General features: G+C 40.1%; 1 protein-coding gene across 1 annotated transcript; it reads right to left on the reverse strand.

Annotated features, from left to right (window-relative positions):
- Positions 1-11,282: 11,282 nt before the first annotated feature.
- Positions 11,283-15,202, reverse strand: LOC119282204 (CASP-like protein 5B3). The gene is made up of 4 exons (XM_037562514.1): positions 15,187-15,202; positions 13,524-13,638; positions 12,066-12,198; positions 11,283-11,486 (listed from the first exon to the last, which is right to left on the reverse strand). Exons 1-4 carry the CDS (start codon positions 15,200-15,202, stop codon positions 11,283-11,285), a joined length of 468 nt encoding a protein of 155 aa, XP_037418411.1.
- Positions 15,203-15,748: the final 546 nt, after the last annotated feature.

Consider the following 15,748-nt stretch of genomic DNA (forward strand, 5'->3'; position numbering starts at 1 on the left):
GGTGGCAGGGTTCTTTTGCAAAATACGAAACGTTATCTCACCAGGACAAACTTTAAATTGGACTGCGGGTTGAATATTAAAAAATAGAGGGACTTTTCTGTAAAAACGCTAATGACGGATGACAGAAACCTAATTTACTTTATTATTAGGTAAAGATATATATATATATATATATATATATATATATATATATATATATGGAAAATAGATTCTACCATCTAGTGGTAGTTACCTCTATCTTAGAAGCCGTCCGATTGCATTAGATCCGTGCAGTTCCTAACGGGTATGGGCAAAACAAAGTTCCAACCTATACCTTCCGATTTGTTGGGCGTCAGCTATCTTCCTATTTTTTGGGCGTTATCCCCATACATCGCTATATATCCTCATTCTCTCTCCTAAGCATGCTCTTTCTCTCTCTCCTTGTTTCACGGAATCAGAAGCTTCATGAGACAAATCTGAATCAATCAGGAACGGTAATTCATGGGAAAAGGAGGTATGCATCCATGCATGCTTTTGTGATTTCTGCGGATGTATCATGCAAACTGATTGCTTCGTGTTCCTAATTCCATTGGTAGTGCTTATCTAATAATCTATACGTTCTGTAGGCTGATCGTTGATGTATCTTTTGCCCCGTTGCATGCAAGTGCCCACCGCAGCGGCGGCGGCGATGGCATGTACAGGTGCATATGTCCAACCGTTTGACTGCTCCAGCCCAGCATGACGACGACTACGTACGACATCCCATGGGTGACTGCTCCGACGGTGGCCACGATGACGAAGATAAACTTAGCACATTCCACCTGGCGGCCCCATGATGACGAACAACCGCGGACGGCTGACGGGTGACTCTTCTAATATCGTGGGCGGCGGCAACAGCGACAAAACGACTGCACACGGCCGACCGACTCCTCCTCCGGCTTCAGCGCCCGTCAAGGACTTGCATGTACTATATACTCCATACTCAGATGTGTATATCAAGTCGATTATGGAGTTATATGTCTGTGTATACGTGCATGCTAATGCATGCATCACCACCAGTCAATGAATCTGCCTGTTCAAATTCTTCTGGCTAGTATATGCAACTGCGTGAAGGATATATACATAGATATTCATTCTGCACTGCAAATGCACGCATTTTTGTTCAAAATATATTCTACCTGGTCATGTGGAGAGAACAGAACAAATACCATCCTTCACTATCTGTAAATATCTACAGGTTATTTCTATATTTGGAGTATGTAGTCTTTCTTGTAGGAGATGCTTCATACTATATTCGTTATGAAATACTCCTATCAGATACTCCATTCTTCGTGAAATACCGTATACTCCATACTACTTTCTTAATACTCCATACTACCTTTTCCATATATACTACATACTACAGATTTCATATATACTCCATACTACTCTTGATAACACATATTCTACATACTCCCACAAGTCTTAAAGAAATGTTCAAGCCACCGCTTCATAGTATGTTCATAAATGCACAATCAATATTTAGTTTCAAAGAGAAGTATGTATGAATGTTTCTTTTTCAGAACAAAAAAAATCATATACTTCCGATTAAAAGAATACACAAACTCCTTACTAAAAACTATAAATATACTCCATACTACAACAAAGAGTATGGACGCTTTCTTCATACTAAAAAGAACACTATATACTTACATACTAAACATTACTTTTTGACGAGCATGGAGTTGTATGCAAAAATATTTTCTTGATATGTTTATACTCCTTACTCCAGTTTAATGCTAATACTCCATACTTCATACTTCAATTTTATTTTAACACTCCATACTTCATACTACAATAATTATATGTTAATACTCCAACTATACAGGATAATGCTCCATGCGGTTAAAAAGAGCAATATATTTGTATTATTTTTTATAAAATCTAAAAAGTTGTAACGCTCACACTATATACTCTATACTGGAGTACCTATTTCAAATGAAAATGACGTACATACTTAGACTATTTTTCTTTTTGCCTACACATAATAAAAAAAAAAGCGTCACATTTCATGTGCCTATCTGAAGGATAATTACTTACTTGCACGTAGCCAGGAATTAAGGAGGGAGTTGAACCAACCGATCACTTGCCGGATTATTTTATTTGAAAAATAGACAGGTTGTCTATCGGATTCTGCAGCACCCGTTAGTTAACCCAGATCTATATAACTGGCTGATTACTAATACTACGGTGAGGGACACGTGGAGGCTAAACAACTAGGTGGTAACTACCACTACTTGTAGATAAAATTTGTATATATATATATATATATATATATATATATATATATATATATATATATAAAGGGTGAGTGCACGTTATAGTTCCTCTCATGCTCTATTTTGAGTCAATAAAATTCACCATTCTTTAAAAAATGACTTGCTAGATTCAGTATAATGATTGTTCGCTAAAAATAAATCAGTCAATAAAATTCACCATTCATTAAAAAATATGACATGCAGTGCTTGGAAGTTATTGATAATATGAAGACTTTTTTTGTGAAAAAGATCTAGATCTATTGTAAATGATCATAGAAGTACAAAACATATCAAATATAATGACAATTTCATCTAGGTCACTAGACCACTGAACCACCACTGCCGTCGTCAGAAATGAGTCGACGACGCAACGCTGGTCACTCCCATACCGGAGCTGGTTTGACATTGTCGATGACAGGCAGGAAGTCTTCGTGCACGTGCCCTTAAGGGCCAACACCCACTCGTCGCCGTCAAACCCTTCAATAGATCTGAAGCAAGTGACATCACATCTCATTGTCACAGACTCATGACGAAAACCCTAACCTCACCGCCCCAAGAAGATTGCAGGAATCTACGCCGAAGCTCCATCGACTATGTCAAGATGGATGAAGTGAAGGAGAATCGGAGTCGGGAGGACAAACTCGAAGAAGAAGCGGCGCCATCTGCCCGAGCATAGTACATGCAAGCGCTAAAAACGCTAACCCCCTCCCCGCCACCGACTGCAAGAGCGGCAGACAGAGGGGAGGGAAATCCACAAGCTCGCCGGCGGAACTTGAACTGGAGAGTTTACCCCGGCAGCCGAGGAGAAAGAGAGAAAACGTTTGGAGAAAATTTTATTACAGTAAAATGCACCGTAAGTCCGAAAAGTATTTGAGGTGTGTCGCCTAGGTAGGACTTACTTAGCATTTTACTCTTTTTATTAACCTCAATTGATGATGTGAAGAGTTTGCATATGTTAAAACATATAATGTGGAAGAGTTGAATGTGTTTGATGATGTGAAAGGCTTGCATGTGCTGCAAAATAAATAATAAAGGATATGATCGGCGGAGTATGAAAACTCCTTTGTATTATTTGAAACGGAGAATAAAAAACACAAATACAACTTTTTTCATCTCTGCATAAACAAGTCAAAAGCAAATGTTATTTCTTATGGAAAAGCCTTATGGGTTGACATGGGCCAGTTGTTGAAATCAGGGGCCGGATTTTACGGGAGTGGTTAATATCATGAGGCCTTTGGGACCATGGGATCAAGCCCGGAAGTTTAGTCCATAAGCTTAACCCCGTAAAATCACTAGTTAAGGGATATTCCTTATAAAGATTACTCTTATCATCGCTGGTGGTGACAAAAGTGACACTGCACGTGCAACACTTGTCACAACTTGGTAATATACATGCAATAGGAACCTTTCCTACTGTTTTACACTGTCAAAAAAAAATAAGGTTTGGACAAACTTTTTTTCCTAAAATACTGTAAATAAAAACAAATACATGGAAAATCCAATAAAGGGGGAAATAGAAAAGAATAAAAAAACAAGAAGCCAGAAAACATGAAAAACGGGAATCACGGTTGTGTTTTTCACTTTATTTTTGAAGCGCACATGTGCTTTTTACTTTTTGGGAAGGATAGTTGTGCTTCACGCGGAAGCACACCTTTGCTTGTCAAACGGTATGCTTCGTGGGAAAAACCGAAATAAATAAATAGAACCAGATTTTTTCAAGGAAACCAAGACAAATCTAAAAACCAATAACCGATGCGGCTAGCACGCAACATGTGACACCACTGGGACACACCATATAACACGTTGGGCACTCCCCACGCTGCCCGCTAGAAATCCTTATTTTTTTTGAACATCAGTACAGACACAAGCGCTCATATACACGTGCATACACTCACCCCTATGAACGCACACACGCACACCTTACTCCTATGAGCATTTCCGAAAGACTTAGCTGACATATCATCTTGAAATTCCGGAAATCCTGAAATAAATCCAGAAATAAATGCGAGCACCGGGATTTGAACCCTGGTAGGCTAGAGATACCACAGTCCCTCTAACCAATCCAACCGCAGGTTGGTTCGCCGCTAGAAATCCTTTCGAAGGGATATCCATCAATTAGTTGTTCCCCTTGAAACGGTAAGTCTAGAATTATTGCCTCCCGCATACCGAAGCATGCAGGAACTTCTCTTTGACGCACCATTGCTTCAAAAGACGCAGAACACATAGAGTGTTTCGTGTGGGCCGGTCCATTGCCGCGGTTCATGGATGCTCCCTCCCGAGTGGTTTTCTTTCTCTCAGTTTTCATACTTTTGATTTTCCTAATAAAAAGCTCATGAATTTCAATAAATATTTAACATATATGAAAAAACTTTAAAAATCTTCAATTTTAAAAGTATATTCGAAAAATCAAGAAATTTATTTTTTACAAAACTTGAAACTTTATTTTCTAAAACAATTCTTAAGATAATATTTTTGAAATAAAGTTTTTAAACCTTGAACATTCTAAATTATTTTTATTTTTTAACATATTTCAAATTTGGAGAACATTTTTAAGAAAATGAAAAAGCTAAGAAAAACTATCTTCGAAAAAATCGCTCGCCTCTTGCCTCCTATTGGGCCCGGTCCAAGACGTCACTCCTGTGTGTGTTCAGCTGTTCTTCTATGCAACGAGAACCTTGACAGGCGCCACCGCAATATCTCGTCCATGGTGTGACCAGCCACCGTCTCGATCTCTTATGATTCTGCTAGAGGGCCGGCCTAATAATGTGTGTTCCAGTAACTTTGTAGAGTGGTTTTGGGAAGCAGCTATGGACCGGTTTTAGAAGCTTCCGCGTCTTTCTCTCTTCTTATGTGTGTTTTCTATATATTGTTTTTATTCATATTTCATTTTATTATATATTTGTTCGTTTCGCCATTTTTTCATTTTTTGACATGTCAAGTTTTTTTAATATGAGCCAAGCATTTTTCATATACATGCTCGACAATTTTCAACTTCTATGAACTTTTTTCCAAGCCCGCAATTTTTTTTCAGATTCATGAACTTTTGTCAAATCCATGAATGTTTGGGCCAGCTAAACAGGCGTCCGACGGGAGTGATGTCGTTGACTAGTTTAACCAAGGCCTAAGTGCTTTTTTATCTTCTCTATTTTTTTGTTTTCTATTTCTTTTGTTTTGTGCATTCATTATTCTCCTTTTTCAACTTTATTACTCTTTTTTAAACTTCAAGAATATGATATATTATTTGGAATACCAAAAAATAATCTTGTTTTCAAATGTTGTTTGCAGTTTCAAAACATGCTCTGGAATTTCAAAAAATGTTCCCTTTTTGAAAAAAAATCACAAATTTAAAAAATATTTGCGCCTCAAACAAAGTTGAGATTTTTTGCAAGTGTGTGGTTTGTAATTTGTGTTCAACTTCAATTTTTTGGAATTTTTTTAAATTTTCAAAAAAGGTGTTCATGTTTGTAAAATTTTCATACACAATTTGCAATTAAAAATTGTTGACAAATTTCAAGAAATGGATAGGACATAAGAAAATATTATGTTGATTGATAATGATGGAAATTGCAAATAACCAAAGCATTCTAATTAGTAAAAACGACATGCTCACGGATGCACCCATCTAGACTAGTCTAGCACACACTTCTCAATTGGTGGTTTTTTTGGACTATGGATGAGTGATCCCAACTTGTTGCAACAGCCTGACATGGACATATGAGGCATCCATGCCAAGTTTGAACGACTTCCGACATTGTTTGCGCATTGAGACACGTCCCATCATTTATCGGCCTTGAATTGGTCATAGAAGCTGGTGGAAAACATTTGGGGCCATTTTAACGAAGGTCGAAAAACGACATGCTTTCAAATGGACCCTCCCGGCCCAACGTTTTCAGGCAAGTGGGCAATGCTCATGTTAGGTTTAAAATGATTTTCTACACAGTATGCAAGTTATGAGAGTTCGGCCATTTATCTAGAAAATTCCAAAAATGCAAAAATGTCGAAAACCAAGACAACTTGGCATGGTGCCTTGCATTGGTCATACAAGCCATGGAATTCATTCAGGCATTTCGAGGATGTCTAAAGACAACTTGCTCTAAGACGGAGCCTCCTGACCTTACATGGACACCCTTCGTTGAACTGGTCTATTTTTCACATTTTTTAAATGAATTGAACTTTGACAAGAAGATGGGAATGCTCATCGTAGGTATCTATGCCCGGTTTGAACAAACTCCGACACCGTTTGCACGTGGTGACACGTGTAACCATTTATTAGCCTGTTTTGACTGAGAAAACTTCAGAAAATGAAAAATCTGTCAAAAACCAAAACAACTTGGAATGATGCCTTGAATGGGTCATACAGTTCCATGAACAAAAATTGGGGCCATTTTAAGAATGTCGAGAAAGAACATGCTCTCAAACGAAGCCTTCTACCCTTACTCGGACACCCACCATTGAACATGGTCTATTTTTGGACATTCTTGAAATGATCACATGGTAGGAATCTATGTCGGTTTTAAACGATTTCCGACACCATATGCATGTTGCGACACGTTCGGCCTATATTATAAGCCTTTTTAACCAAGAAAACTCCAAAAATACAAAATTTGTCGAAAACCAAAATAACATGGCATGTGTCTTTAAATTCGTAAAACAAGGACATGCAAAATTAGGGCCATTTCAAGGATTTCAAGAAACAATGTGCTCTCAGATGGCGCCTCCCAGCCACTCGCACACCCTCCATTGAACCTGATCTATTTTAAAACATTCTTACAATGATGCCAACTTTTGCAACCAGATGGGCATTTAATAAATAATATTTTAAGCCATTACATAAATATCCTATTTTAATTTTTTTCAATAGCTAATAAATACAAAGGGATTCAATCATAATTTAAGTTTTTCCAAAAATCAGGTAATAAATATTTGAAAGAAAAAATCAAATCATAATTTAAAACTGTTACTTAACACGGTTATTTTGGTATTCCAAACAATATTTGAAATGTTTGAACAAGTTGAGAAAAGCACTAAAGTTGAAAAATAAGAACAATGAATTAACAAAAAAAATAAAAAAATAAAAGATGTTTGACCTTGGAAAAACAAGGCGACGGCATTTTTCAAAAAATTCAGGCCCAAGAGTTCGCGGATTTTAAAAAGGTTCATCGATTATGGAAAAAATATTGAAGTATTTGAAAATTTCCAAAAAAGTAGCAAAAAGCGTTTCGGTTTTCGGAACCTCAACATCCCAGCCATTTTTTTCATTTTTGGGAACCTACTAGGAGGTTCATTAACCGCGTTTTTCCTTTTCTTTATTTTTACTTTTGATCTTCTCTCCTATTTTGTTTTTATGTTTATTTTTTGTTTTCTTTGACATTTTTCCTTATTCTCTGTTTTCTGTTTCTATTTTTTTCATAAATTTAACAAATTCAGAATTTCAAAATTTTGGGCAGAATTTGGAAATATTCCATTTTTTCAAATTTGTTCATTTTTAAAAAAAAATTGTTCAGAGTATCGATTTTATATTTATTAATCAGGTATAAAAAAATTCAAAAAATGTTTACAATTCAAAAAAAGTTTCATAAATTTGAAAAAATGTTCATGTTGTCAAATTTTATTCAGAATTCAAAAGTTCTTCCTGGTTTCAGAAAAATTGTTCACAGATCCAAAAGATTCTTGCTTTTCCAAATTTTGTTTAATATTTACAAAATTATCTGTTTTCAAAATTCACTCACACATCCAAAAAAAATCAGAAATATTTAAAAAATTCATAAAAAGTGGAAAAAGATTATGAATGGTTTAAAAAATCATCCATTTGAAATAAAGTTCAGGGATTTGAAAAAAGTTCTCGAATTTAAGAAAATGTTCACGGCTTTTAATTTTTTTTGACGAGTCTGAAAATTCATGAATTTAAGATGAATTGATATTTAAAAAAGTCATATTTAAAAAGGGAAAAAGAAAATGAAAGAAAAGAGAAAAAATCTAAGAAAACAGAAGAAAACCCGGCCGTGGAAGGCGCTGTGCTTTGTCGCACAATAATAAGGAAACGAAGTGGTAATAAAGCACAGCAGGTGACATTTACCGGTTGGTTTTTTTTGAAAGAAAGAAAGGCTTTCGCACCCCTCCGATATTCATTAATGAAAACCACAACATTTAGAACTACAAGGACCAGCTAAAGAACTGAAAAAGAAAACAACGACAATGCAGCTATTCCCAGCTCAGGCTGGCATAGCCACATAGCACAGACAACATTCACAAACCTACAGCAGCAACAACGAGTTCTAAGTTCAAACACACCGACGTCATTACATTCATCCAGGCTAAGGGCCTTATATCCCAAAAGACAGAACCAAGACAACAAAAGGACGGGAACAAGTGAGCCAGCCGCCCCTCCAGGAAGAGTTTATGATCCCAGCCACGCCACGTTAATTCTCCACCCTTGCGAGGCTGCATATACTTCACTTGCTACCCGTTTCTAGTAGTCTTGCTCCCTACTCCAGTACTTTTTTTCATTGCTCCTTTATCTGCAAAATAGATCAATCACACATCCAATGTGTCATCATTTTGATTATAGTCATAGGGTCAGATTTTTTTTCTTTTCAAAAACGACCCCATTCCTGGCTTTCCACAGCGCCCAACACACTATGGCAACCCCTACCATCACCATTTTTTATCATCTCTCTTAAAAGTGTCTAACCATGCCCCAAAACAATCTTGAACTGACGATGGTGTTTTCCTCAGACCAAATGAACATTTTATTAAACTCCATACTAAGGAGGCGGCCAAACACTCAAACAACAGATGATCAACTGATTCATCTATCCCACAGAACACACAACATTTCCCCCCTTTCCATCCCCTTTTTAATAATGAATCCCTAGTAAGAATGCTTTTTTTAACAACTAACCAAAGAAACACTTCAATCTTAGTCGGCACCTTATTTTCCACAGGAATTTCTGTGGAAATCTAAGCTCATCAGCCACCAGCTTTCTATACATTGATTTTACTGTAAATTTCCCATCAGCATTAAGTAACCATATAATTTTGTCTTCCCCACCTTTCATTTCTATTTCTTCACGTCTACTTTTCAGACTATTCCATAATTCTAGAGTTTCTCCATATAAAGTTCTTCTAAACTTAAACCCTTCCCATCCTTTTTTATGTCTTCAGCCACTGTTATATTATGATCAAAGCACAAATTATATATCCTGGGATAAGCATCCTTAAGACTTTTATTGTCTACCCAAATATCCTCCCAAAATCTGGTATTTTGCCCATCCCCTAATTCTAAAAGGTTTCCTTGATCTTCATCAGGCTAGACCAAAAATGAGAATCTCCAGGTTTTTTTGGTGGCCCTGGACAAACATTTCTCACCCCCATATTTCCTTTTGACAATCTCCTACCATAACTTCTCCTCTGTTTCCATTTTCCAAAACCACTTAGCTAATAGGGATATATTCATCATTTCCAGATTAATAATCCCCAAACCCCCACCTCTTTTGGTAAACAACAAGTTTCCCACTTAACTAAATAATATTTCTTGATATCCTCATCTTCTTGCCACACTAGTCTAGCTCTGTAGAAGTCCACTTTTTTAATTACCCCTTTAGGAATAGGGTAAAAAGACATCATAAACAGAGGTATATTAGTGAGACGGGCCTGCACTAGGGTAATTCTCCCTCTGCAATAGATCCCAGCAATTTCCCTTGCTAGCACCCACATCTTTTTTCAACTTTCTCAGTGACACAATTCCAATGAACATTCTTAAGTTTAGTTTCAGAAACTGGCATTCCTAGACATTTCATAGGAATCAGCCCCATTTTACATGTCAAAATCTCTTGATATAGTTTTTGTTTCTCTCTGGCCTTCCCAAAAACCATCAGCTCGCTCTTATGAAAATTGATCTTGAGACCAAATATTTGTTCAAAGGCTATGAATATAAATTTCAGATTAGTTACTGCGGTTCAAACTTAACGAGCTTTGTGCTTCGAATCCCACTTCCCTTGCCATTTTTTCGAAAGTTAAAAAAGAAAGAAAGAGTAAATGGGCCAAGCCCAGTACGCAAGGGGGTGTAATGTACGGCAACCGGTGATGATGGCGAGTAATCAGACAGGCCGGTGAATAGATGTGCATTAGTATGGCAGTGTGGTGAAGATTTACTAAAAAAAAGGTAGTGTGGTGAAGCAGCCCACCTTTCCCAGGTTCGGTGTGCATAATTGCCCACATTACCGGGCTGTCAATTTCTTGGATGATTCGCCTTGAGCTCAAACTTCTGTTCGAGGCAATTGGGAGTGATTGCTGTGGATCACTCTACTACTATTCACATGCAGCTAGTGAGACTCCCAATGTTTGCTGGACCGAGTAGTAGTACTTTGTATCGTCACGAACATATCCTTTTTAGACTTGTGATGAACTGAACGCATGAAAAGAGCTGTTGAATTTTTGCAATATGCTTTCAAAAAAATCTAGTACACCTTTATCAGTTTAAGATTGTGCAGGCCTTGAATACCTTTATGCTGTGAATTATATTAATCGAGAAGTTGCTATGCTGCTTTTGATGGATGCTGTTGCAAACTATGTACGATCAAAACTTTTCTGTCAATGAATATATATTGCTTCCTTCTGAATTTATGAACCAGGTTGAAACTATGGAGCAGGGCAAAGACTAAACTGAACTTCCTTCAGAAAATGTGTTCGACTCTTTTTTTGTTGTTGAAGACATATAAAATTGCATTGCACAATAACCAGAGCATTTTTCAGGTACCTTCGATGCCGAGTTATCTCCATATATATTACTCTTCATATTAAGGATCCCAGATCATCATAACCAAGTCCTAGAATAAAGGTGAGCTACTATCAAACAGACAATCCATCTATATAACAAGTGATGAAGGATGCGTGCCCATGACTGAAATCTAGCAAGTGTACCGGGCACATTTCAACCGATTTATCCTCCTGAGTCCCGACTGACAATTAGCATGACGTGACAGCGTTTCTGAGCGCGTGAGATCACTAGTAGAACGAAACCAGTAGCCAGAACACGGAGAAAGAAGACGCAGCTTGCAGCAACCACGTGATGAACGCCAGGACGACCGAAAGCGCAAACTGCTGGCAGGCCAGCCGCGAGTATGTCCCGCAGAAGTTCACATCCCACATGAGGAAAATTGTCAGGCTCGCGGAGGCACAGGCTGCTGAGAACATGAAAATCGCCATGACCTGCAATGCATTCACAATTGATGTGTTCACTCAGATAGAACTGTGCTAGCTCAAGATTCCAAGAACTGCTCGAGTAAAAAAAAATGATTTCACTGGGTTTTTTTTTTTGCGGGGTAAGATATTTGGACTGTGCTTGTGATATGTAACAAGTTTGGCTGACAGAAATGACAGCCATTAGTTCTACTTTCTAACAGGGGAAAAGAATCTTCGATAAACTACACCATTTGTTAACCAGTAAGTCATGCAAAGCATATTGGTTGTTATAATTTCTTGCTCAAATGGACAATTCGTTGGCAAAGTTCGATGGAGCGCCTGTGCCAACATTTAGGCGACCTTATTCTCTTAGAGGGAGGCAGAGCAAGAACTCGGCCAATAGAGAAGCATGAGTTGCACACTTGCACTTATCCTGAATTTGTTTTTTCTTGAGAACTAAAAAAAAGAGCAGCCTGGTGCATGTAGAAGTCTCACAACGCAACAGCTGTACCGCTAAAAAATCTGGGTTTAATTGCTTCAGTGCATGCCTTCAGTTAATTCAGACGTAGCTCATGGACAATAGAAGATACAGAGCGAACGACTTACCCAGTCAACTATAACAATGAACAATAGATTATCCCGGGTGTGAAGATCCTTTTTATTCCTTAGAGCAAAGATATCCTTATAAGCAAGGCGCGAACTCCACATAATCTGCAGGATCAACGCTACAATCAAGTAGCTGAAATAAAGGGAGACCAGAATACACTCATTAGATGATTGATGTCAACAAAACACACTTGAGTTCCGGCCCAAGCAATTCTGAAGAGTAGTCAAGAAATTAAATACTTTATGCAGTTCAATAGTCTCAATGACATGAATTTGTGTGAAAAATATAAATCGTTGGCACACACCAGCGCAGTCAAGACATGTGACATGTTGACACATAAAACCTAACTTTTAACAATTATAATATAATATTATTATGGGAGAAAAAACTGCAGGTAAATGAAAGTTATATGGCTCCGTTACACGTACCCTCACAAAAGCACATCCACAAAGAAAACATGTCCAATATCCCCCCCCCCCCCACGGGTGGAAATTTTAAAAAAAGTGACTGACAGGACAAATACCAATTAATAATTTTGAGAGCATTGAAGGTAGTCATGGAGATATTTATCAAATGAGAGCATTGAAGTTTTAAGCCTACAAACTTTTGGGGCGAGCTCAGCTTGCAAGCATGTGCTAAATGTGAGCCCTTGTAAGCAAAACCAGTCCCCTGCTTGCAGTGGCGGAGCTACCACAAAAAAACTGGACGGGCCAGATAGGATAAACTGTGCTACGATATTAAAAATCAATACATTATTACAGATTAGACTTCATATACAACAGTTTTTGCTCTAAACCTGGGCGGGCCACGGCCCTTTTAGCCTTGCCCTGGCTTGCCTCTATCTTTTTCCTACCCAACCCAAGACCAAAACTTTGAAAGACCCGAACTGAGGCCTCATTCGGTTTGGAGGAAACCAAAATATAAGAATTAGGAGTAATATAGGAATTTGATAGGATGGCACTTGCCATCCTAAGAAATTGTCTTGCCTCGTTCCTACGCATAAAATGAGCTTTAAGTGGATGTGCAGATTCCTCCAAAAACATAGAAAATGAATAGTATTCTTATGAAATTCCCGTACGCGTTTCCTACGAACCGAATGCATCTATAGAAAATTTTCCTAAGGAATCCTTATTCCTACGTTTTTTCTATAGAAATCCTACAAACCGAATGAGGCCTGAAACATTGGTAATGCTCAATCGGCAGTGCCAAGACACTGGAAAGCTATGGAGCTCCAATTGAGCCGTAGGGAAGGGATGCCATCTCAAGTACTCCGACTAAAGTAACGTGGCCTTGTCCTCCAAACCCAGATCAAACGCAACAGAGGCACTCACAGATGCTCATGGATTTGCAAGAAAATAATACACACAAAGGGGGTGGACATTCCACAGTAGAAAAAGAAGTAGCATCTGCGGGGAACGAAATTAGTAGTAGTAGGGTGAGGGGAGGAGAGAGAGTACAAGAAGGCGCTGTAGTTGGAGTAGCCGAAGCCGGAGACCATGGAGAAGGTAGACGCGGCGGCGCAGACGCACTGCGACAGCCGCAGCGCCATGCCGCTCCATGTCCCTGGGCTCCAGTGGCGGAGACAGGGGGGGACCAGCATGGGCCCTGGCCCCCCCTAACATCCCTCATTTAAGCCTAATATGCATGTGAGCTGTTGGCGCCGCCTCTCGCAGCGCCGCTCCTCTTCTTCCTTGCACCACATCGCACAGCTTTGCAGCATCTCGTCACCATCAGCATCTCGCTGTACTCGCCGTATCGCACGACGCTATGGCATCTCGCCTTCTCCGCACATCTCCGTTGAAGCTTCGTCGACTAGCTACTCCCTAATCTATGCTACATGCATTACGAAAACTAAATATGCAGATACATCAATCAAGATTAACTCTAACATTTTCCCCCTTAATCTTGATTCTCCAATCAACACAATCTTCAACGTGGATGACCCGTTGCCACTTGACGACGCCATCGTAGCGCCGCAGCCACTTGCCGTTGTCGACGCCGTCGCAGCGCCGGTCACCATGGACAACTTATTGTGGATGATGTCCTCGCAACGCCAATCACCACACCATCAAAATCTTGCGGCATCGAACCACAACATTGGCTTCGCACCAACTCTCCATGATGACGATGGCATCGCACCACCGTCGTCGGCATCACACCGACTCGAGTGACGGCATCGCGCTGTCGTACATCTTCTTAGCAGTGTCGCACCGCGTCTCCTTGTGACGGCATCAGACCATCATCGTGGAAGCATCGCACCGCCGTCTCCTCCTAGCGGCATCACACCGCAACCGGCCACCAGTGGCATCTCGCCGCCGACGGCCTCCACCTCACGCCGACGTCCTCCACCTCACATGGAGTCCACCGGATCGCCGTCGTCATCGCCTCGGATCGACTAGGCTCTGAATACCAATTGATGCCGAGTGCCGTGTGAAGCGGCTGCACAAGATCTGAAGGCAACAACCAGCAAAAATGTTAGCCGAGTGAGTCGGTGAGTCAAGTAGTTACGGGTGCTGCAGCTAGTTAGCCTCGTGCATGTAGGAGATTAGCCGCATGAAGTTTGTTGGTTAGTGAGCTAGCTAAAAGGTAGGATAGTTGATTGCATGGACTGAGCCGTGCATGCTAGTTGAGATAGTTTGTTAGTAGAGGCCGGCCGCTCAAGTCAGTAGCCAAGTCATCCCTAGAGTGATTCTAGAAAGTTAAGTGATGGACGTGTGTTAACGTGTGTTAGTGGGTTAGTGGGCGTGTCTAACCCCTTGTGTATATATACCTGCATTGAGTTAATGAAAAAGGTTAAGGCCAAGAGGGCTGCTGGAGAAACAATGTAGCCACCATGTGATCACCAAGGGAGCATCTTGGCAAAGCTTGTGTGTTCTTCCTTGGTGCGTGTGTGTGTGTGGGTGTGTGTTCTTGTTTTCTTGTGAGAAGAAGAGAGAAACCTCAAGAGAGTTGTGTGAGGTAGAAGAAGGAGGCGGCACCGCGAGGAGGCGGCGCCAACATGAGCAAGTAATTATCTGCTGTTAAAATGGTGTACCTTGATGTGCTGGCCTTCCCTAACAAAGCTTAATAGCTTTCGGCCCTCCTCATTTCATTTTCCTGGCTCCACCACTGCTGGGCTCCCCACTACACGCTTCATCCCCTGCTCTGCCTGCCTGGGCTCTGCTATGCTGGCTGCGGAGAGGTGAGGCGGAGACGCCGATGGAGTCCAGGCTAGCCGGCAGGGCAGGATCTGTGGCAGTTGCTGTGTGCGCTTAGTTCGTGTGGGGACGAAATTAAATCACAGAATGAACTGTCCGTGAAACTATTTCACGCGGCTGACCCGTGGCGCCTAGCTCTCAGGCGCTGCACTAGTGCAACGCCTAAGAGATAGGCGCTACACTGTATAGTGTAGCGCCTAGCTCTCAGGCGCTGCACACGACTTAGTAATTTTCTGATTACACGTGTGCGACGCTGGCCGTGTAGCGCCTAGCTGTGAGGCGTTGCACAGTGTAGTGTGGCACCTTCGTGTCGGGCGTCACACAAAAAGGTCAGCCCGTGAAATAGTTTCATGGATAGTTCATTCTATGATTTGATTCCGGTCAAATTTGTCAAATTTGCCGGTGGCGGTAGACCACATGGGAAAGGTGATGGCAGAGCACTCTGCCTGGTGGTTTTCGAGATACGAATGGAACGCAAGTAGTAA

The sequence above is a fragment of the Triticum dicoccoides genome, chromosome 3B (genome assembly GCF_002162155.2).
Source record: "Triticum dicoccoides isolate Atlit2015 ecotype Zavitan chromosome 3B, WEW_v2.0, whole genome shotgun sequence".
In the NCBI taxonomy this organism is placed as follows: domain Eukaryota; kingdom Viridiplantae; phylum Streptophyta; class Magnoliopsida; order Poales; family Poaceae; genus Triticum; species Triticum dicoccoides.